The sequence below is a fragment of the Acanthochromis polyacanthus genome, chromosome 6 (assembly GCF_021347895.1).
Source record: "Acanthochromis polyacanthus isolate Apoly-LR-REF ecotype Palm Island chromosome 6, KAUST_Apoly_ChrSc, whole genome shotgun sequence".
In the NCBI taxonomy this organism is placed as follows: domain Eukaryota; kingdom Metazoa; phylum Chordata; class Actinopteri; family Pomacentridae; genus Acanthochromis; species Acanthochromis polyacanthus.
In genome coordinates, this window is record NC_067118.1 from 17422937 (window position 1) to 17447663 (window position 24727).

General features: G+C 39.9%; 2 protein-coding genes across 7 annotated transcripts in view; both read left to right on the forward strand.

The window, feature by feature from the left end:
• The window catches only part of trim33 (tripartite motif containing 33), a 30391-nt gene extending 27168 nt beyond the window's left edge, over positions 1-3223 (forward strand). For 2 of the 4 annotated variants that reach the window (XM_022215876.2, XM_022215879.2), the window contains 2 exons: positions 1395-1445; positions 2475-3223. In XM_022215876.2, coding sequence (XP_022071568.1) covers positions 1395-1445; positions 2475-2699 — 276 coding nt within the window. In that variant the 3' untranslated portion in view covers positions 2700-3223. The remainder of the gene's footprint in view (positions 1-1394; positions 1446-2474) is intronic. The other 2 variants (XM_022215877.2, XM_022215880.2) reach the window with 1 other exon arrangement.
• A 791-nt stretch (positions 3224-4014) lies between these two features.
• On the forward strand, positions 4015-18620 carry slc66a1 (solute carrier family 66 member 1). Of its 3 annotated transcripts, none has more exons than XM_051949275.1 (8): positions 4015-4461; positions 9657-9829; positions 9922-10051; positions 10478-10565; positions 11009-11163; positions 11262-11354; positions 13803-13988; positions 16229-18620. In XM_051949275.1, exons 1-8 carry the CDS (start codon positions 4411-4413, stop codon positions 16313-16315), a joined length of 963 nt encoding a protein of 320 aa, XP_051805235.1. In that variant the 5' UTR covers positions 4015-4410; the 3' UTR covers positions 16316-18620. The 3 variants fall into 3 exon arrangements, with proteins under 3 accessions (XP_051805235.1, XP_051805236.1, XP_051805238.1); XM_051949276.1 differs by lacking the exon at positions 4015-4461 and adding an exon at positions 8497-8610; XM_051949278.1 differs by lacking the exon at positions 4015-4461 and adding an exon at positions 8548-8686.
• The last annotated feature ends 6107 nt before the right edge of the window (positions 18621-24727 follow it).

Here is a 24727-nt window from a genome sequence, read left to right on the forward strand (position 1 = left end):
AACTTTCCACAATTTCCCCGCATAAAATGGCATAAAAACCCTGCATATTTATTCGCATAATCAAGGATTTTTGCCTGCGTTTTTCTGGAGGGTCTAATATATATATATATATATATATATATATAAAATGCTGTCTTAGTTTGAATGATGCACTATACAACAACAGCGGCAGAACATTGTAACTTTAATGAAATTGGAGTCCTAAAATCAAAGTAATTAGTATGTTATTAATTGGGAAGTAATAACCATGAACATTGAACCAGCAGTGGCAACACAATACTTTTGTACAGCTTTTTAAGTTGAATTAAAGCCCTGGGTTGGTTTTTAAACTTGTAAAATGTTTCTAATCCAAGTATAATGTATAAATAATAATTGATTATTGTTTATTTAAGTTATTATTTATTTACTTATTTAAACATTTGCCAAAAATAAAGGATTCTGATTCTGTACACAACAAACTCTGCATTTCTCAGTATAAATTCTATGAATCCATCAGTGACTCAGCTGCAACCAAAAGTATTGCCACAAAAATTCAGAGACTTTTTTTCCTTACTAAACGGCAGGCACATAGAGCACATAGGAGACAACTATCGAGATAAATTAGAAATACAAGTAGGAAAATATCTACAGTATGTTGAGTGACCATTTTTCCCTGCGTTGGTGACACCTGTGGGCACGTGGAAAAATGTTATATTTGTTGATTCCAGCTTTTATATATTGTAAAATAGATCAAAGTGATTAAACAATTCTGTTTATGGCAATAAAATGTTGTCATACTGCACAAAGCCATGGTTGAGGCTTTATATTTCAGTGAAAAATGAGCCCACTGTGAGGGGAAAATGTGACTAGAGGAAAAAAAAAATCAAGGAACTGCTTGGAGTTCGGGCATGTGGAGCAGCCAAACATACATTACATGCTGTTATGCTATATACACAATAAGTAATTTTCTGTACGTTAGCATCATTCCTTCTTAATAAAATACAGAATATAGCACAGCAGCTTAAAAACAATGTCCTGTTTGAAGCCTTTATTAATCATATTAGCAGATAATAGTTCATCATAAACAGGCTAGTAGGAGCTGACATTTGGTAAAACCTCAAAAATGAAGTGTAGTATACTTTACCAGCAAGGACATGTTGATTAAAAAAAGATCTGACACACATAAGTGAACTAGATTGATTCCATGTAGCCTGTAGTTTCCTGTCGTCGGTGTGACCTTTACTTGCTGTTAAGTTCTGCGGTAATGACTTGGTGACGCACACACCTTGTAATTGAGCACAGTAGGCCGCAAACAGATTTCTGATCTGTTATTATCTAACCTGCCTCTGCTGTGAACTCTTTTTTCCCCTCCTCCTGCTTCACTGTCTTTGTTGTAATGTTATTGCCCCTTTTAGATGTCTCGAATAATCCAGGTTTATGATGAGGAGAAACAGATTAATACGCAGGTAAGCCGTTTCAATTAGAGCAAAGATGTCCTGTCTCCTCCCACTGAGGCTCCAAGAAATGTTTTTACCCTTTATCGTAACGTAGATAATACGTGAACATCACACCTGGGCAGTCACACGGTTTTAAACCAAAAGTATTATGCACTAAAAGGATGAGAATGGATTCGAATTTTTACCACCATTCTTTCATCTTAATGAAAGATACTTTGAAGGTCACAACAGAGAATCAGAATCAGAATCACTTTAGAATGGAGGGTGTCTGAATGTCCTGAAGAAAATCTGTCTGAAATTCCTTCAGGAGTCTTCAAACCAGTTTGCTTGTGTTAGGGGTAACCACGGAGTGCATTTTGTGTTTTAAAAGGAGCTGTATAAACTTTAATAAATGTTGGGCGTCTGGAGTTTGTTTTTTTTAATATTTTCACTTATAAATGCATGCTGTTTCTGTTTCACCTGTGTTTTCACTTTCATCTCTATTAATTTTATATGATAAAGAATACGTGAGTGTAAGATGAGAATGAATGGCTGTGTCATAGCGTACTGCTCCACGGCAAGCTGAAAATGTACTGGCGTGATAAAGTTAGTGTCTGGTGTGTGTGATGGATGCTGGATAGACATTTGGCTTTTCTTTTTGTGAAACGGCTTCAGAATTTAACGATGTGTAAGTAGTATTGAAAGTGTTTGAAGGGTTTTACCAGCTTTTGAAAATGCAGATACTGTATTTCAGCCCTTCTGGTTCTGGAATTCTGTGGAGGTGTTGAAATTTTGACACTAAACAGAGTTGTGGAAATGCTTCATGGAGCCACAGTGGGACATGGCAGCAGGACATCCCTGCTCTGTACAGCAAGGTTGAGCTGGGGCCACCCTGCCACTAGGAGTTTTAACCACATCTAATTTGTCTCCTCATTCTCCTCTTCCTTCTCCCTGCCTCAACCCATTCATCCTTCCTGCTTCAATGATGCTTTCACACCATATCTATCCTCCATATCTTTCTTCACACCTTTCTTCTCTTACCCCTCCCCCTTCTGACAGGTGGGATCTGAGATGGCGATATCGGGCACGGCAGTGAGCCTGTACTTTGAAGAGAAGTTGCAGGAGATGTTCCCTGGCCAAAGCTTCCCAGAAACCCCTGAAACCGAGTCCCTGGATGAGAAGAAGGAGGAGGAAGAGGAGGACACAGATGACTCTGAGGAAGATTTCATACAGCCCAGACGCAAACGGTTGAAAACGGATGAGAAAGTGGTCCACATCAAATGAGAACCAACCCCAAAATAAACAAGAGAAGAGAAAAACTGTCTTCCTCACGTCGTGCATTTCTTTGTTTTTGGAGACGGCAAAGCAAGAAGGAGGAGATTTTCGGTACAAACTGCTTGGTTTATCTCATCCTTGCCTTTGAGATAATTACTATCAGCGACACGAGATGTCTGCTTTTCCGAGAACTCGTGAGGACAGAAAGCGACGAGAGCTGCATTCCTTCCTTATTTCATGGACATTTAACTCGCCTGTACATAGTTTTGAAGTAGGACTTGTTTTACACTAGTTGACGATTGATCATTTCTTTTCTATCATCCATTTTCATTTGTAGATTTGTTGTGGCAATTGCTTTATAAAACAAATCCCCTGTTCTGTTTAATGTAATATATCTATACTTTGACATGAAGCCTACCAAGTATTTGTATGACTTTGTGGAAACATGTAAATAAGAGAATCTAGCCTACTGAAGGTATTCCTTCAGTATAGATGTTTGGGTGCGTCATCAATAAAAACCTGTTCTTGAAATATATCAAAGAAATGTGTAGTGTGAAGTGTAATAGAAACAACACCGTGCACACAACACAGAAGGAACTAATAAAGTTACAAAATCTGAACAGCTACATATCTTTGAAGAAAGGTGTCTCCTTTGCTGTGGATAATCCAAACACTTAACTGTTGGAAGCACAGCAGGAAATGCACGTTACTAGCAGCATCACCGACGGCTCTTTTCTCCTCAAGTGCATCCACCCTGCCAGAGGAGTGTATGGTGAAGTGAGATTAAGGAGCTAGTGAAAACTTTAGGCTCAACGTCCCTCACTGTGACAAACCACTCAGCCTGCTAGATCACCATGGCAACTGACACTGCACAGCTAACCTGTTCCAGAGAAGGTTCAGTTTCAGCAGATGTTTTCTGACCACGTTCACTCTGAGCCATACAAATTCTCATTTGAATTCATACTTTATATCTGCAAACCTGCCAACCCGTGCATCAGTAATGCCACTCAATGCCGTGTAATCGCACTAGGTAAACCGGATGCATCATGTTCCCACAGGAGCCTACATGCTGGGAAAAAAAAGGTGTAGCTGATTTTATGTTTGCTCCTAATATGCTGGCGAGTCCGTTTTCCACTGCTAGCACTGCAGCTAATAGGAACTGGATTCTATAATTGATTAGTCTGCTTGAATTTATGGCAGAGAATATTTTGTCCGTAACACCTACTTCACTTTGATTTGGCTAAAAACTAAACTGATTTCCTCATATGCATTATTTACAGTAGCTGTCAGCCTTGTGGTGCTTTAGTGGACACACTACTACACATAAATAAGACCGGAGTTACATTAAGCACTTCTGTTCAGCCATCATACACAATCCAGGTGTAAAGCAAGGCTAACAGAAGGCATTAAACAAAGCAAAGCACAATTTCCTTCTTTCTAAGAGAACACAAAGAGCTGAACTGCTGCATTTTTACTGGAGGAAGTCTGTGTTTGGTCTGTAACATATGCAGCTTCTGCATTTCTCCCACTTCTTGATGTTGTAATCACTGGAACAGATCAGAGTCCTGCAGCAGTCTGCCTTGAGCACGTGCTGTGAGTGAAGCAAACGTGAAATCCTACCACACTCGCTGACATCGGTGAGGAGGGCTGCTGAGTCGTCAGTCTCACAGACTGTCAGCTGACACTTTAGTTGCATCAACGCAGAAATTAGGGAAATAGCATGTCGACTCCTCTTTCTTTTCAGTCAAAGTCTGACATCTCGTCTTTTCAGGTAGGAGTTTCTCTTAAAAGACTGTCCTTAGATACAGCATGTGTACAGTGTTGAGAAATGTCCTAAAATGAAGATAAACATAATTTTTTTGAAAGTCCGGCTTTGTTGTAATGTGCAGCGGTCTCATAATCTTTAGATGTTTTGTTCATTCAGTACCATCTGCCTCTATCTTTTTTATGACAGAATCAATCCTTAGCATGGAGGATAACACATTTCTGGAGAGCTGTTCTGAAACCATTTAAGTGGCTCTTTGCTGTAGGGGTTGTGTTGTTCTGTCTTTCTCCTTAAGAACCCCAAAGGTGTTCTACTAGTTTCAAGTCAGGAAGCATACTTGGTCAGGTCATATTTTTCTCTCTTTCCATCTTTAGAAATTATTGTGTGATTTTGGCATTTAGCTCTTCAGTAACAAAGTGTAATAAATACAGGACCACGAGTAGGATGTCAGTGTCCCTTTCAGTATTGAGATCATTCGAATATTATCTGTTTTGTTTTCTGGATGTCATCCAAATAGATTTACATTATGCACTGTGCTGCACATTGTCTAAGCTGCCACAGAGACTCAGATTTTTATTGATAACCCCTGAAGCACTTAGCTGTCTGGTTTTCAGAGCTTGATTGTAATAATACTCCACTGTCTATGACGTCAGTTTAGGTAGGAGGACGACCACTGCTGCTCTTGTAGTTATACAATGCCTCATTCTGTTCCTCCTAATTACTACTGCAACTATGTTTTCCCTGATTCATAACGTCACTGATCCTCCTGCATTCTTTTCCATCTTTGTGAAGTCTCACAATCATATTTTTTTAGTCCTTCTGGCAATTCTTTTGTAGGTCAAAATATAATTGGGGGACTGTTTGTAACATAGTTGACAGGTATCATAGTTGACATTTTTGCTGTTTTCGGGCCTAAAATCAACATGACCACCTAAAACCAAACACCCCATGGCATTTGTAGAGAAAGATTCTTCTAAATATTATATACACAACTGAGTAAAATTGAAATTGAAAGTTATTTATAAAGATATTGTAGTAAAACCTGTTGACATAACTCTGAAAGCCTTGGAATCTTGCCAATCTTTTCCTCAGGAGGAAATGGCATCATGTGGAGCAATCGCATGATTTGGAATCAACACACTTCACTGAGAGGTGGTTTTGTAAATAATGGGTAACTTAGTTGAAAGTGATTTCTAGGACACATACAATATTTTCCATATAAAATTTGATATATTGCCAAAAAAGAAATATCTGTCATGATTATCTCAACTTAATAAAAAGAACACAAAACAATTTTTGAATAGGCTCTTTTTATTGTTGTTTAGCTACTTAGAAGGTGGTTGTTACTAAATTTGGACATTATTTAGTTGATATTTCAGTGATATCCAGTCCTTTTAAAAATTATTAATAAGTGATGTACTGTAATCATAAAAAAAGTATTTTGATTTTATATCATAAAAAATAATTATGGAATTTGTAAAGACATGATCATAATTAATATAAAACACACCATTTTTTGTTTGTTTGTTTTTTACTTTTAATAAAAATGTATGTAAGATACAGTGGGTACGGAAAGTATTTTGACCCCTTGAAATTTTTCACTGTCTGTGTCATTGCAGCCATTTGCCAAATTTAAAAAAGTTAATTTTATTTCTCTTTAATGTACACTCAACACCCCATCTTGACAGAAAAAAACAGAAATGTAGAATTTTTTGCAAATTTATTAAAAAAAGAAAAACTGAAATATCACATGGTCAGAAGTATTCAGACCCTTTGCAGCGACATTCATATTTAACTCACATGCTGTCCATTTCTTCTGACCCTCCTCGAGATGGTTCTGCTTCTTTATTGGAGTCCAGCTGTGTTTAATTAAATTGATTGGACTTGATTAGGAAAGGCACACACCTGTCTATATAAGACCTTACAGCTCACAGTGCATGTCAGAGCAAATGAGAATCATGAGGTGGAAGGAACTGCCCAAGGAGCTCAGAGACAGAATTGTGGCAAGGCACAGATCTGGACAAGGTTACAAAAGAATTTCTGCAGCACTCAAGGTTCCTAAGAGCACAGTGGCCTCCATAATCCTCAAATGGAAGAAGTTTGGGATGACTACAACTCTTCCTAGACCTGACCGTCCAGCCAAACTGAGCAATCGTGGGAGAAGAGCCTTGGTGAGAGAGATAAAGAAGAACCCAGTGATCACTGTGGCTGAGCTCCAGAGATGCAGTCGGGAGACAGGAGAAAGTTCCACAAAGTCAACTATCATTGCAGCCCTCAACCAATCGGGGCTTTATGGCAGAGTGGCCCGACGGAAGCCTCTCCTCAGTGCAAGAAGGACACGAAGGACTCCCAGACTATGAGAAATAAGATTCTCTGGTCTGATGAGACCAAGATTGAACTTTTTGGTGTTAATTCTAAGCGGTTATGTGTGGAGAAAACCAGGCACTGCTCATCACCTGCCCAATACAATCCCTACAGTGAAACAGGGTGGTGGGAGCATCATGTTGTGGGGGTGTTTTTCAGCTGCAGGGACAGGACGACTGGTTGCAATTGAAGGAAGGATGAATGCGGCCAAGTACAGAGATATCCTGGAGGAAAACCTCTTCCAGAGAGCTCAGGACCTCAGACTGGGCCGAAGGTTCACCTTTCAACAGGACAATGACCCTAAGCACACAGCTAAAATAACAAAGGAGTGGCTTCAGAACAACTCTGTGACCGTTCTTGACTGGCCCAGCCAGAGCCCTGACCTAAACCCAATTGAGCATCTCTGGAGAGACCTCAAAATGGCTGTCCACCAACGTTCACCATCCAACCTGACAGAACTGGAGAGGATCTGCAAGGAAGAATGGCAGAGGATCCCCAAATCCAGGTGTGAAAAACTTGTTGGGTCATTCCCAAGAAGACTCATGGCTGTACTAGCTGAAAAGGGTGCTTCTACTCAATACTGAGCACAAGGTCTGAATACTTATGACCATGTGATATTTCAGTTTTTCTTTTTTAATACATTTGCAAAATGTCTACATTTCTGGGTTTTTTTTTTCTGTCAAGATGGGGTGCTGAGTGTACATTAATGAGAAATAAAATGAACTTTTTTGATTTTGGCAAATGGCTGCAATGACAGAGTGAAAAATTTCAAGGGGTCTGAATACTTTCCGTACCCACTGTATATCCCATGAACTTCAAAAGTCCCTCAATTATATACTGACCCTTGTATGTGATGTCATGATGTAGACATGCAGATAGACAGGACTTATAGGTCTGAAATTGACAAATTCTAATGTTCACAGGCAATTTTTAAACAATGTTCATGTAATTAGAGTGATTATAAATCACATAATTTGTCTGAATTGTTCATATGATGGCGCACTCTACTATTCAGCCAGGAAGTAATGCAATTATTGAGAAATGATTTTGAATCATTTCAATAATTTGCACAGGAGTACTCACTTCTGTTATGTAATGTAGGTGTACAGTTTTTCATGGCTCCACACTAAAATGCAAAGTTAGCTTGAAGAATGTCAGAGGCCGCAGGACTGATGATGGTTAATGACTGAATTACGTTGTGGGGCCAATCATCCAGTTTAACAAGGCTTGTTGATATGTGATGAGACTATGTGAAATGTGAGCACAGCTACGTCCTCCCACTTCTACAGATACTGTGTGTAACGTAAACATGAAAGCATACCACCAGCTTGTTCCACAGCTTTAAATATTTGATGGTTGAACAGTCTGACCAGAGAATGTTTTCCTGTCACACTGTAAATCATGCTGATTTCTTTCTCAACTCTCAAAATGGCAACTCATCTATTTCTCAGATGGAAACGAATTTTAGAGATCGGTGCTAAATTTAAAATTTATTGTAGGCAGCTGAGAACGATGTAATCGATGGATTTGATATTTTATTCATATATTAAACATTCACTACACTAAGCTCTTATTGTGAAAGTCCTTTGGGTCTGCTTTAGGGCTAGCGAGTCACGTGACGAGTTTTATCAAAACAGGCCAATCAGCTCACAGACACGGAACTAAGTCACGTGACGAGGCTTATTAAAATAGACCAATCAGCTCACAGCCAGTTGTTTATGTGCTGCTTCCGTGTTTTCTCAGAAGGTTGATCCTGTTGTTCTTCCCGGCACTCTGTCGGCGTCCACACAGGCAAGATAAATTTAATATTTTATTTATTTCCAGTGTAGTACACCTCGTGAGGTTGGGTTTGAAGACGTTTTTGAAAGTAAGCCACATTCGAGATCCTGAAACCTATTGAGTAGTTGTTGTTGCTAACTAGCTAAGGAACTAAAAATAATGTTTGGCTTTTGTGTGGTTTCTGTTCAGTCTCATTTGTGTGAAAAATGGTTTCTGAGCACTGCAGTTGCATTTTATTCACGAAACACTGACTCGGTGATGTATGAGATGAGCTCCAAAGGTCAGCTGCCCATTGTGTTCATTCTAACAGCTGTTTCACATTGTTGATGATTAATGTCTTTTCGCACCTGAGCACATACAGACACTGCTTGCACAGTAGAAAAGCTTGAAAACAAAGGATGATAGTCACATAGTGGCAGAGCAGTTGAAGTCCAGAAACGTCACTGAAGGAAGTTTAGAAAACCTCCTTCAACGACGATCTACCCTTCTAATTATGGAAAAATGCATCACTTACTAATCATTGATGTGCCTGTACCTGTTGCTGGGCAGGAATCGATCTGTCTCTAAGAAACCCATTTCCATATTGACCTAGCTGTCATGGCAACAGGATCATATGAGTGCACAGGAATATCTGTGGCTCAATAACCTTCAAAGCAGCTCTTTATCAACCTTTTTGTGTCACCGCTAAAGGTACTTACTAGCACATTTTGTTCTGCTACTGATCAATATCTTTACATCACGTGTAATTACTGAACATTTTTAACTCCTGCCAATGATTTATATTGTCTAAAAGAAAAGTTTTGGTGTGGAGAACTCGCCGTGCATGTTTTCTAATGTTCTGTCATTTTAGCCTCAGTTTTGGCCACAGTTTTCACGGACAGGACTGCAACTGGAACATCAAATTATCTCTACCTGTGGCTAAGCTCTTTACGCCATTTTTACATTATGTTTTAGGTATTACACTGTGTGAACATTGATTATAGCCTGGTGACCTAGTCAGAACAGAAGTTATTGTTTTAATTAGTTGGATATTTACAGAGGCTTCTCTCCCCTGACAGAATATGTCGACAGACGGAGTCCTCACCACCCAAGGAAATTTCACTTCGTTGTGTCCTAATGGGTCCCAGTGGGTTTGGAAAGGGCTTGGGGAGTGTGCCCAGGATGCGAGGGATATGGCCAGCATCTACCTCGGCCTCCTGTCCATCCTCTGTTTCATGGTGTCTTCACTTCCGTGAGTGTTTGTGTTGCTGTCTTGACTGCATGGAGGATTTTCCTTTTTATTTAAATGTAGTAAATAACTCAGTTTCCTCTTTCTGATTGCAGACAGTACTATAGCTCATGTAAAACGGGGAATATGGACAGTGCCCTCTCTATCTGGTTTCTGCTGCTGTGGCTGGGAGGTGACTCCTGCAATCTGGTGGGCTCCTTTTTGGCAGACCAGCTTCCACTTCAGGTGACTTGTAGTGATTGTCTCAGTGTAAATTTGTTCTTATGCCAAGAATATTATCTGGCAGTCTGTAAATATTCATGTAGATAACTCATGTAGACTCAAAATTATCAATGAAAAATGCTCTATGAAGAGACATGCCTTCAGATTTGCATTTCTTTGATGAAACCTATCAAAAGTGTTTGTCCTATTTTAAAGCTGTTACCAGGTAATTTTTTTTTTAAGCAGTGGCTTTGAAAATATCAATATCTACTCACTCTGTTAATTAGCATCTTTTTGGTAATTGCTGAATTGTTGCAGCATTACAGTGGACTGCACAGGATTATACAAATAACATTGTTTTGACTTGAATTATACAAACAGCTTTTTAAAATTGGTTCCATGGGGAGTTGTTTTGTGTATGACTTGTATTTGTTTCTCCCCAACATCCAGACATATACAGCCATTTATTATGTTCTGGCTGACCTGGTGATGCTGGCCATGTACACATACTACAAGATAAGCAACAGAGTGGCTGAACGTGAGTGTCTAGTTTTTTGTTTTTTTTTATTTGTTTTAGTTACAGTCTCAGTATAAGAACCAAACTCCTACCGTGTGTGGGTGTTTTCAGTGCCTTTTTTTTTTGCATTCTGCTGCTTTATTTGGTTTAAGATGCACACCTTTGTTTGCATAGTATTTTACCCCCTGTTGTTGTCATAGTCGGTTGTTACCAAGGCAGTGTATATTATGAAGATGTGTTGAATGATCAAGGTCTTCGCATCAGAGCTGATGAAAAGTGACCCAACAGTAGTCCACGCAGACAAACAGGGTAAACCTGTTTGTCTGACATCCTGTAAGGATGTCATCACATGCCTCTCATTGTTGTGGCGTTTGCTCCCTCACTAAGGACATTTATAACCTTCATCTGATGGAATGCAGTTTTCACAGAACTAATGCTAAACCCAGGTGCTGTTTCTTTAACAGGTAGGAGGGTTTTGAATGTGGTGGGTTTAGTCTGCATCCTCGGCTTCACCGCAAGCCTCACTCCCCTCTCGGGAGAAGGCATCCAGCAGGAAATGATCTCCTCTGGGTTCAGAAGTCGCTCCTTGCTCTCAACCTCTGATGCCAGCTCAATCCAGGTGAGTTCTGTTCTTTTCTTCAAATATTGATCTGAAGGAAGTTAACTCTTTGTGTCTGGCTATTGTAATGTTCCATTTTTTCCCCGCTGTCACTTCAGGCTTTCACCCCGAAAGAGATCATAGGTTTCTCCATCGGTTCAATCTCGTCAGTGCTCTACCTCTGTTCCAGACTTCCACAGATGTACACTAATGTAAGTATGACAAATGTGTAGTTTATTTAGCAGTACATATTCCTTACTGCTAGCGGTGGACATCACCTGATACTAATTCACATGTTACTGCTAGTAATCAATGGGTAATAATGTTGACAAGTATACTGATCCTAAAATGACATTGTCGCTATCTAATGCAGACTTCCTATTTTTGAATTGTTTCACTTTTCATTTTGTAATTGCACTTGTTTTGTTGTTTAAATAATCTTGCTAAGTCTATATTTATTACAGTAAATAAACAATAAATGGTTATCTGTTGTAGAGAGGTTAGGAAAAGTTGTGGGGGATGGTCAAAGAATAAAGACAGTAAAAATTGCATTCACTGTAATTGGGGAAATAATGAGTGTTGCTGTATTTTTATTTTTTTAACCAGAATATATTTAATACGTCCTAATGGTCAGTGAGAACAGAAATTGGGCTCTAAATGGGGTTTGGATTAATTAATTAACTTTATGTAAGAAATTTAATCTTGGCTGATTAAAACTGAAGCCAGTGTAATTTGTGTCCCAAAGGGATCATAAGTGAATGTTTTCATTTTGTCTACATTTTATCTGAGTTTGCACAAGAGGAAGCAAAAAAAATGCAACAAAAGTGAAAGAAGCAAGATTCAGTGTACCTGAAAACTTAGCAGGTGAAAATAGAAGTAAATGTGATAGAACATGGAGGCTGCTTTTGCTTCTGTAGTCTTGACATATCACAAAAGTATGAAGTGAAGACAGCATGAATACACACCTGTGCTCTGATATGAATATCAAATACACCCCCTGTCAAAGGTTTTGGGACACTGTCTCATTCAAATAAAGTATTTATCTATATATTTATCTTATTTTAGCACATGAATAAAAGTGTGAATTTTCATGGAAAATGTGAAACTGTCCTGGTAACCCCAAACATTTTGAATTGTAGTGTACATTTTATTTTACAATTTTTTATTTATTTATTTATTTATTTATTGTATTGTTCAACTCAACATCAGCTTTGTCATTCAGCAATATATGTAGTACACAGTTAAATGAGATGGTGTTTCTCCCATCCATTCACAGTACAGAAATAAAAGTGTTAATACTACAAAAAGAATACATTTAATGGTGCCCAGATAGCTCAACTGGCTGAGTGGGCTGTCCAGGCTGGAGTCCCCAACGCAGCAGCCTGGCTTTGATTCCAGCTCACAGGCCATTGCTGCAGGTCTTCCCTCTATTCTTCTCTCCTATTTTCCTGTCTGCCTCTCAACTTAGCCTGTAAAATAAAGCCAAAAAATAATACATTTAAAAAGATTAAACTAAAAAACACAATCATACATCAGACACAATCATACTCATTACTGGAGTGAAAAATAGGTGAAATTAATGCAACTGCAGTAGTCACTTACTATGCACAGTATAATGTGCTTGAGCCCTGAATGATCAGTTATTATGCATAGCATAGTGTAGGTGACAATTATACATGGTATAGAATATAATTCTACATAGTGTAGTCCTGATAAGTCTGCAGTGGTTTATTTGTAGTAGGATCATGTGATCATCAGCAGGCAGCTGACCTTGCGTTCACCTGTTGTCATAGTTGCAGTGACACCATGATGCTATCTCGCAATTACACAGAAATCTTTAACAAATATGTCGATCCACACTGTAAGCCGCATCACCACCAAAATGTAATCACTTGGTCCTCATGTCATTTCTGACCATCCCTGAACATATCCTCCAAACCCATTAGTCCATTTTTAAGTAATGTTGCAAGCAGACAGATAAATGTACATTGTGCCAACTGTCATCTGTCCAACATCTTTTGCACTCATGAAAGCCCATATCCCCACACTCCCACCTCTGTGCTTCACTGTCAGTACTATGCATTTACCATGATTGCCCCAGCCAGGTTAATGCTAAACATGCTGAACTCTGTCCGAGCTGGGCAGTCCCCCCCCCCGTTCTCATCCAAGTAAAGCTGGATTGTGCAGTGTTTGTGGCGTCATTTTAGCTCTGCACCACGATAGCTCTGCTTAGTGGTACTGTAGCTTGTTCTGTACCTCTAGATTACTGCTGCTGATCTTTAGTAGGTCAATGAGCTTTCTATATCCTTTTCCACTTTTTCTACAGTCTCACAATAAGATTTTTCAGGTGATTCTTTTCCATGCGGAGCAGCTCATGGGTTAACTAAGAAAGTTCTGGTGTTCATAGCTTATAGTATTACCATGTTCATTTTATTTGTGATCCGCTCATTAGCAGAAAAACTGCTTGTCAATTTAGAAACAGTGCTGTCATGGAGAGGTATACAGTTTTGAATCTTTTAACATCTAAGTGATATCACACAAGAATGTATTCACTTCTGCTGTAAACTGTATGTGGTATCGGTGTAAAATGTCATGCATTTCTTTTGAAACCTTCATTGTCCTCACCACTTCCCCACCCGTTCTCTCATTTCTCCCCACAGTTCAAGAGGAAGTCTACAGAGGGAGTGTCTTACTTCTTGTTCGCTTTGGTTATCCTGGGAAACACTATGTATGGCCTGAGTGTCCTACTGAAAAACCCTGACCAGGGCCAGGGTGAGAACAGCTACCTCGTCCATCACCTGCCCTGGCTCATCGGCAGCCTCGGCACCCTCTCCTTAGACCTCATCGTATCCTTTAACATGGCGGCTGTCGCTGGGCCTCTGGGGCTCTCCTTAATCCCATGTACATGCTACATTGTAGGCAATGCTGAGCTGGCAGAGTGAATAGTGCAATAGAAAGGTTGAAGTCTTGTGACTTGGTGTGTGAAAACATAATATACAGTATCAAAGGTCTGGCACTGGCAGGGAAATTGGTTTGCTGCCAGCAGAGCAACAAGACTGTAAAAGCTGCATTACTGGCCCCTGGAGGCCACCAAGTTACTTTACACAACATTCATAGACCAAAGTATCAGAGTGCTTGGTTTATAATTAATATGAGGACACCTGATGCTGGTACCTTACCACCTCTGAACCCCCAAACCTGCTGACAAGTTAGAAAGGCATGTTATCTTTTTAAAAAAAATAAATAAATAAAAAATCACCAAAACTACATCGTTTACCAGAGCCAGAAACTATAAAAGTACATTTAATGACAACAATCTGAGACCAAACCATTGAAATATCACCAAGACAGCCGACAAATATTGGTAGTATTTTTTTTTTTTTTTTTGCTGCGTTCTAAATCTGACTGTCTCCGTAGCACGTCATACTCTGTCGTCAGGTTTCATCATTCTGTACCTGGCGACATGGCACATTTTACATGTTTTGACTCATTTAGCTTTTCTTCCTGTCATTAAGACCTGACCATAGAGACACAGAGTGTAGGGCTAATAACCACGGCACCAGATCTCTGCATAAGTAGGCTTTGGAAGTGTTTCTAATATTATGTACCTAGAGTATATTAAATAGTTTCACCTTACAGCTGGAAGATCCCTGGTTCGTGTCCCAGCCTTCCTGGGATCTTTCTACATGGAGTTTACGTGTTCTTCCTGTGCATGCATGAGTTTATCTGGGTAATCCAGCTTCTTCCCACAGTCCAAAAACATGCTGAAGTTAATTGGTGAATCTAAATTGTCCATAGGTGCGAGTGTGATTGTCTGTATATGTATCCCTGTGATAGACTGGTCAGTTGTCTAGACTGACTGGTGATCCCCAAGTCAGCTAGGATAGAATGCAGCCCCTGCGACTCTGAGGATTAAGCAGTGTATAGATAATGGATAGGTTTATATAGTGAGCTTTAGAGCAGCAGTAGAAGGTCAGAGTCTGATTATTTCCAGCCTTTAGCCTAAAATAAGCTAACAAGGTCCTGACTTCAGTTACATATTCACCACAATTGAGCATTTCTTTCCACAGTTTTAAGTGCAGTTTTCAGTAGAAGTATGTACACTACCATTCTAAAGTTTGGGATCACCCAGACTACTTCATGTTTTCCAAAAAAACTTGCACTTTTATTCATGTGCTAGCATAATTGCACAAGGATTTTCTAATCCCCAGTTAGCCTTTCAACACAATCAGCTAACACAATGTAGCATTAGAACACAGATGGAAACTAGCTACTAAGCTATAATCTGGTGCAGCACATCTCTGACTCATGTGAGCTTAATGTTTCTGTACATTGTCCCTTAAATAAAGACTAAACTAAACTAAACAGGAGTGATGGTTGCTGGAAATGTTCCTCTGTACCCCTATGTAGATATTCCATTAAAAATCAGATGTTTCCAGTGAGAATAGTCATTTACCACATTAATAATGCCCAGACTGTATTTCTGATTCATTTCATGTTATCTTCAACGACCCCAAACTTCTGAATGGTAGTGTACATGTCCGCACACAGAACATCTCATTTAATGCCACTAACTGAAGGTGCTATGCTGGAATATTACAGCCAGGCTGCAAGGTGTTATGAGTTTCAGTTTTGGCAGGTTGACAAAATGCTGTTTTGTTTTGTTTTTCATCATGTGAGCACAACACAAACTGAAAGTGTTCAAATTAGACTTTGATGCAAGACCTCAACAAGAAAAAGATTAGGCAGTAATGCATGATATGCCTTAATTGACATTGTGCCTATAGGGCCAATAACTAGTTGGAACCTGAGGCCCTGAGCCCAATTAGTTTAAGTAATCTTAGTTTCTGATGGAGGATTCTTTGGCAGCTGTTCAGTAAAAAAATACATTTTTATGTTGTGCAGGAGTGTGTTAGCAAGTCTCTTAGTTTGTGGTCAAATAATCATCTCAGTAGAACAAAGTGTCTCCTGTTCTTCACAGATGAGTATTTTTCTGGTTGAAATCCTCTGATAGCTGAGTTTACATTAAAAAGACTTTAAAAAAAAAAAAAAAATCTCCTGGGATTTCTTTAACACTGTGATTCAGATTTCAGTCCAGTTTCTAATTTATCGCAAAGCTCGGCCACATGTGGACGTCAGCTCTGACGAGACAAGGCCTCTGATCAGGGCCTGAGCAACACCCTGAGAGTACTGGAGGGACCTCAGCTACCACTCTCCTACAGTGAAATCTTCACAATCCCTGTTCCAGCACAACTTCAGGATCAAGACAAACTGTACACTTTAATTTTATAGTTTTATTTATTATGCATGAATACTCTTTGTTTACAGTGGGTTTTTTTAATCTACAAAGTACAGTGACAGCTGATTTTATTGTTTTAAAGGGACAGTTCAGAGTTTCAAATGTTGGGCATAGAAGGAAACTCCTCCCGTCACCCTGAACTCTCAGTTTAATGTCAGACCATATGTAGATGTCAGAAACATGCTGGTGGGAGTCACTGTACCACATGGAGGTTTTTACTGGTGCTTTTAATTTGTCAAATACTGTAACAGTTGACCTCTGACTCCAATTGTGTTTACAATGCTAACCTGTAACCTGCATCTTTTGTTTCTAGGCAGTGATGTGTCTGACTGGAAAAGAAGGAATTCATATTGACTCAGTTTCAGCCAGAAATATAACCTTACGCAAAAAGCCTTTCAAACATTTTTTAACTTGTAATCTTAAAGTCTTATTATCCCTTCTATTCTCATATCCTATACTAGTTTTGATTGCACTAGTGGTAAGTCTTGTCAGATGTTAACTTTCTTGCTCCATTCGTGCATTTTCATCTTCTCAGTTTTGCACATTTCACCACAAATGTTGGTTTTGTACTTTGTTAAATACAGACCTGATCAAAATCTTAAGACCAGTTGAAAAATTGCTAGAATTTACCTTTTGCACATTTGTATCTTAATGAGGTTTTAAGTAGAGCTACAATATGCAAAAGCAAGAAGGGGGAGTGTGACAGAAAGCACTTTGAAAAAGTAATTTATTGAAAACAAGTAAACTGAAATGGGCTGTTTATCAGCTGATCAAAAGTTTAAGACCATCGCTCAAAAAATAACAAAAAACTCTCCTAACCAGAACAAAAAATGTTCTCCGTAAGACTTAGTAATGAGTAGCTCCACCGTTCTTGTTAATCACTTCAACAATTCGTTTGGGCATGCTTGATGCGAGTGTTTCCAGGAAGCTTTTGGGAACATTGATCCAAGTGGTGAAGATGGCTTCACGAAGGGCATCAGCTGTCTGGAACTGATGGCCATTTTTATAAACTTCCCTTGCCATCCATCCCCAATGTTCTCGATGGGATTTAAATCAGTGGAACATGCGGGACGGTCCAAAAGAGTGATGTTATTCTCCCTGAAGAAGTCCTTCATCAAGGGAGCATTGTGAACTGCAGCGTTGTCCTGTTGAAAAACCCAGCTGTTACCACACAGACGAGGGCCCTCAGTCATGAGGGATGCCCGCTGCAACATCTGCGCGTAACCAGCCGCCGTTTGATGACCCTGCACCACCTGAAGCTCCAGTGTTCCACTGCGTGAAAAAGCACCCCAGATCATGAAGGACCCCCTCCACTGTGCCGAGTAGAAAACATCTCAGGTGGGATCTCCTTGTCATGCCAGTAACTTTGGAAGCCATCTGGACCGTCAAGGTTAAATTTTTTTCTCATCAGAGAATAAAACTTTTTTCCACCTTTCAATGTCCCATGTTTGATGCTCCCTGGCAAAGTCTAAATGGGCAGTTTTGTGGTGTTGAAGAAGACGAGGTCTTTGAATTCGTTTTTGAAACCCTTTTCCTGCAGATGCTGTCTGATGATTATTGCGCTGCAGTCGGCACCAGTAAGGGCCTTAATTTGGGTTGAGGACTGCCCTGTGTCTTGACAGACAGCCAGTCGGATCCTCCAGCTCAGCGCAGGTGTAATTTTTTTTGGGTCTACCACTTGACTTTTTTGTTCCATAATGCTCAGGATCTTTCAAAAAATTTAGAATGACCTTCTTATTGCGTCCAACCTCGGCAGCAATGGCACGCTGTGAGAGGCCTTGCTTATGCAGCTCGACGATCCGACCACGTTCAAGAAGAGAAGGCTTCTTAGCTTTAGCCATCAGGAGGGCATGACTGTGTGAATGGCTGACAGAAAATGAGAATTTTAAGCAGATTTTGGCTTTTATAAGCCTGTGGTCTTAAACTTTTGATCAGCTGATAAACAGCCTATTTCAATTTACTTGTTTTCAATAAATTACTTTTTCAAAGTGCTTTTTGTCACACTCCCCCTTCTTGCTTTTGCGTGTTGTAGCTCTACTTTAAACCTCATTAAGCTCCAAATGTGCAAAAGGTAAATTCTAGCAATTTTTCAACTGGTCTTACGATTTTGATCAGGTCTTTATATTTAGTGTGTCTGTGTCCAGTAAAGAATAAATAAATGATGAAATCTTAACTGTCATTGAGGCTTATCCCACTTCTTTCACATTGGTGTTTCAGTTTTCTTCTTGCTGTGATTTGTGAGTTTTATAACTGCTCCGCTTGAGAATGCAAAGTTCTCTGAGAGCTCTCCCTCCCCAACAGTTTCCTCTCTGCACCTCCCACTTTTTTTGGCCCAGCAGAGGTCGAGGTCTGCTCTTGGCCTAAATGTTGAGCTTTGACCATTTGCCTTCTCTGACCTCAACTTCTGTGTTTGGCCTGCTTCTGGGAGGCCGTGTTGTTTTTCTTCATTAGCAGACTCGCGCTGGTCTCGGCAGCGCACTCCTCCCTAATAACACTCGTGCATTTCCCCTCACTATTAAACATAATGCAACTGAAAACAGTAAGGGCCCACCCACAGAGGAAGTAAGGTCAAAACAAAAAATCCCACAGTTTCAGTAAGTGTGTATTTAGGGGTGCTGCAGTGTGCGGTTGTGAAACAGTGGCAGAGAGCGTTAAGCAGCTTGGGGAATTTGCAGGAAGAGCCAGTGATAGGACACATCCATCCATCACCAGGGATGAACAAGAGGCTGTTTATAAACTCTATATACTGGGAATTTCTTAATGAGATGATTCTACAAGCAGCAGAGGAGAGGGGATCCTTTGTGACTAACCAAAAGGCCTCATTTGGGAAAATTGTAGGAAAAGTTTGAATTTTTAAAAAAGATCCAGTGTTGTGATGCACAAAGACACATTTTGCAAAAACAAAACATATCTTCATAAATTATCAATTCACTGAACAGAATTACAATCAGACACTAAACTCTCTATTAAATGTCAAAACAATCCATTGACTCTAACAACTCAACAGCTTTACAAACTCTAAGACTAAACTCTCCACAAAGATCCAAAAGAAGTTGGACTTCTACATGAGAGCTTTAATTATTCTTCATCTACTGTACATCCTGAAAAGTTTGGTCAATAAAAAAGACAAACTAATATTTTCAGCTGAACTAAAAACAGACTTTGTGATTTTTCTGCTCACATGTTGTGTTGTTGTAAACTTACTTTTTCAAATAAATAGCTGCCTAACCCTCTGGAAACCAGCGTTTGTCCTGGTTTTGTGTTGCTCCTCAGCGAGCCTAAACAGCCAGGTCTTAATGTTTTTTGAGCAACACACCATACTATGACGTTTTTACAGTGATGGTTCTACTATGGAACCAGTTTGACATGTTCAGGTGTTCTATGCGTGAAAACTCAGAGATTTCAGGTATCAGAAGGTGGTTTTAAATTTTCTTTGTTAACTTTCTGCTTCAACTTTAAACTAAATTTCCTTCACTAACCCAGACCTCTGGACTTCCAGTAAGCTGTGTTCCTATTGGCTGTCCAGGTGGCTGCTTGGTGTTATCAGGAACACCTGAGCAGCTCAGTGTCTTCCTGCTTTATGTCTGCAGTCAAACATTTCCTCTGCTTCTCTTCACTGAACTGGGTTTGGCTCTGCTCTAGTTTGTTCTTAAGGCGTTGGCTTGCAGCTTCCAGCTTCCAGCAGTAAAATCATCTTTAATGTGTTTCTTGGTGTGTTTTAGGGCTTTGTACTGGATAGTTGTCTTGGTAAATGTGGTTCTTTAGCCACAGTTAGCACATGGTGCTAATGTGTGCAGTGATTGGTGGATTTGGTGCAGCTGAGTTGTGTTTTTATCTTGGCTGTAGTGAGTCTTTAAAGGTTTTTGGTCAGACACATTCTGTATTCTCATTTGTGAACCAACGTTGGTTGTCCAGAGGGTAAGCATTCCTGTCCTGATTCTCTGTTTAAAGATGTTCTCTGGTAGGCTGCAGGAGACTTTAGCGTTTGGGTTGTGCTAGTTTGGTTTTTGTATGGTTTTATTTGGATGACTATCATGAGGCCCCTCCATGTGGTTTAGTGAGGTTTTCTGGAACAGTTCTACAAAGCAACCTGCAGCAGAAGAGACTTTGAGAGTTTTAGGAAGTTCTGGAGACCAGACTTTGGAGCAGCAGAAACATTTGTCAGCAGTTTGAGCAGGAGAAGGTGAGCTTCAGAGTAGAAATGAGACGGAAACCTTCTTGACCCATGTGGTGAGGTCCTGTAAGAAGAGTTTGAGCAGGTTGTGAAGAGTCTGTAGTTCTTTGGTCTGAAAGCACAAAAAGACTTAACTCATTAAAGGAGAAAACAGGAGATATTGTTGATTCTTCTGTCGCTCTGCAGTTTCCAGTTTCCTTAAGCTTAATATCAAGTTTTTATTTTAAATGATTTACTGTGTGAGCCCAAGAAGACTTCAATAAACTCCCTCCATCCCCTGGACACAATATATTTTATTACCATGTTAAATCTTTTTTAAAATGTTTTTAGTTTTAGTCATAGTTTTAGCATCGTTTTTCTCTTTTTGCTTGTTTAGTTTTGTCATCTGTGTGAAAGGTGCTAAACAAATAAAGTTGAATTGATAAACGGAGTAACTGACTAACTCATGATTGTGACAACAGAAGTATTTTCATTGGTAGTGTCTACAGATACGGACCCGTACCCGTAGCCTGTGGGCTACAGGTACGGCACTTTCCATTTGCCAGACAGATACAGACCCGTACGCAAGTCTCGCGAGTCAAGCAGCTGCTAACCACTGCAAATTGTTGAAAGGTAAGCAAAGGTTAAGGTTAGGGTTAGTGTTAGGGTCAGGTTTAGGGTCCGTACCTGTAGTACCGATGCTATGGGTCCGTACAGCTAGCGTCTACCGGGAGTCACGTGACCAGATCTCGCGTATCTGATTGGCAAACGGCAAGTGCCGTATCCGTAGTCCACAGGCTACGGGTACGGTCCGTACCTCTAGCAACAACCATTTTCATTGTGATTTAAGGGTTTTTCATTTTTAAGGTTGGTTAAAATCTTGACAGGAAAAAAGATTAAAGAAATAAACTACTTTTAAAAAGCAATTAAACCAAAGGAAAAAAGTTTATACAATTAAACTTTTAAAAAGAAAATTAAACATTAAATACAATTAAATTATATGATTGACAAAATATTGAATTAGATAATTAAACAGGGAACGAAATTTATTGGATATTTTAAACTTTAACAAATAAAAACCTGAAAAGTGGGGTGTGCAATATTATTCGGCCCCCTTGCATTAATACTTTGTAGCGCCACCTTTTGCTGCAATTACAGCTGCAAGTCGCTTGGGGTATGTCTCTATCAGTTTTGCACATTGAGAGACTGAAATTCTTGCCCATTCTTCCTTGCAAAACAGCTCGAGCTCAGTGAGGTTGGATGGAGAGCGTTTGTGAACAGCAGTCTTCAGCTCTGCCCACAGATTCTCGATTGGATTCAGGTCTGGACTTTGACTTGGCCATTCTAACACCTGGATACGTTTATTTGTGAACCATTCCATTGTAGATTTGGCTTTATGTTTTGGATCATTGTCCTGTTGGAAGATAAATCTCCATCCCAGTCTCAGGTCTTTTGCATACTCCAACAGGTTTTCTTCCAGAATGCTCCTGTATTTGGCTCCATTCATCTTCCCATCAATTTTAACCATCTTCCCTGTCCCTGCTGAAGAAAAGCAGGCCCAAACCATGAGGCTGCCACCACCATGTTTGACAGTGGGGATGGTGTGTTCAGGGTGATGAGCTGTGTTGCTTTTACGCCAAACATATCGTTTTGCATTGTGGCCAAAAAGTTTCATTTTGGTTTCATCTGACCAGAGCACCTTCTTCCACATGTTTGGTGTGTCTCCCAGGTGGCTTGTGGCAAACTTCAAACGAGACTTTTTATGGATATCTTTGAGAAATGGCTTTCTTCTTGCCACTCTTCCATAAAGGCCAGATTTGTGCAGTGTACGACTGATTGTTGTCCTATGGACAGACTCTCCCACCTCAGCTGTAGATCTCTGCAGTTCATCCAGAGTGATCATGGGCCTCTTGGCTGCATCTCTGATCAGTCTTCTCCTTGTTGGAGGTGAAAGTTTAGAGGGACGGCCAGGTCTTGGTAGATTTGCAGTGGTCTGATACTCCTTCCATTTCAATATGATTGCTTGCACAGTGCTCCTTGAGATGTTTAAAGCTTGGGAAATATTTTTGTATCCAAATCCAGCTTTAAACTTCTCCACAACAGTATCTCGGACCTGCCTGGTGTGTTCCTTGGTCTTCATGATGCTCTCTGCACTTTAAACAGAACCCTGAGACTATCACAGAGCAGGTGCATTTATACGGAGACTTGATTACACACAGGTGGATTCTATTTATCATCATCAGTCATTTAGGACAACATTGGATCATTCAGAGATCCTCACTGAACTTCTGGAGTGAGTTTGCTGCACTGAAAGTAAAGGGGCCGAATAATATTGCACGCCCCACTTTTCAGGTTTTTATTTGTTAAAAAAGTTTAAAATATCCAATAAATTTCGTTCCACTTTATGATTGTGTCCCACTTGTTGTTGATTCTTGACAAAAAATTAAAATTTTATATCTTTATGTTTGAATCCTGAAATGTGGCGAAAGGTTGAAAAGTTCAAGGGGGCCGAATACTTTCACAAGGCACTGTATGTGTCGTTGAATTTTCAGTTTTACTTAAACAGTTATGTTTTAGCCTACTTTTGGAGACTTTCCATAAAGTTTATGAACGTGACGTCAATTCAATTCAATTCAATTCAATTCAATTCAATTCAATTTTATTTATATAGCTTCAATTACAGTCAAATTGTCTCAAGACGCTTTACAGAACCCATATGCCTGACCCCCAGAGCAAGCCCAAAGGCGACAGTGGCAAGGAAAACACCCTTTTAACAGGGAAAAAACCTCGAGCAGAACCCGGAGCACGGCGTGGCTTGGTGTCAAAAAAGAACACAACTTCTGCAGTTTGGGAGAATGTGTTGGCTCCATCAGAAAACGACCTCGAGCTAACAAAGTCAATAAAAACTGCAATTCTTAAAAAGCTGGAGACCAAGCATGAATCTGATTCAGTGCGCAAATTAATGTGAAAGTGCACTTTCCTCGACCCTCGTTACCATGAAGGATATGAAACTGATGATAACACACTGATTGAAATCAAGGCTGAATTACAGGCTGAGATCGTGAGCTTAGAGGGGCAAGCAGCACCAGCAGCAGTGGCCATCAGAATGGAAGAGGCACAACCCGGACCCCCACAAAAAAGATGTCTCTGAGAACCCTCCTGCAAAAACGACCCGCAGCGGCTGTTCCAGTCGGCACTGCAGACGAGCGAGCCGGCGCTGAATTAACAGCCTACTGTTTGGAGCCTGTCATTCAAGGAGATGTGGACTCACTTCTCTGGTGGAAATATGCTGACAGTTGTTTTCCCCAGATGTCGCGACTGGCCCGAAAGTACCTGTGCGTCTGTGCCACAAGCTCACCATCAGAGCGGGTTTTCAGCACCGCAGGTCCTGTTTTATTTTGCACTTTTTTCTAATCTGCATTTTTGTATTAATAAAAGTTGTTAATAATATGCATGTTATGTTATTATTCAGTAATAGTGTTTGGTATTCAATTTCCGAACGTGAAGGCACAAGCCAGTAACAGTAATAGTCATGGTAATACCGTATACCCCAGTAAGTTTGATGGTATCAAAATTGTGGATACCGCCCAAGCCTAGTCTGGAGCCCTGATACATAACAATTTTAGGCAATATCCTATCATTTTACGCTTTCTGAACCACATAATAATCTATGGGTTGCTTTTTTGCTGACATGCTATACTATGAACTACAGGCCATACTATGTTATTCTTGAAAAGTATACTATACTTTGACATTTTCTGAACTACATCATATACTATGGTGTTATACACAGAGTGCTTTGGTTACATGTTGACTTATAATCTAGATTTTTTCTGTTTTGTTTTTTGACGTGATTACCACAGACCTGACCGTGAACACCGCTGACACCCACCCCAAAAAAAGACGCTGCCTAAGATCTCCAGGCTGCTTGGTCGTGGTCCTTCTGGCCTGCTCCAGAACACCTTCATCAACTACATCTTTTTAAGAGGCCCTCAGATGCTGCAACATCTGACTTTAAGGAGGAACTGCTAATTTCACTCTGTAACGAGACGGTTATTGTAAAGACCCAGCTCCTGGCGGCTTTGAGTAAAAATGCAACATCCATCAAAACAGAACTGCAGACAGTTAAATCT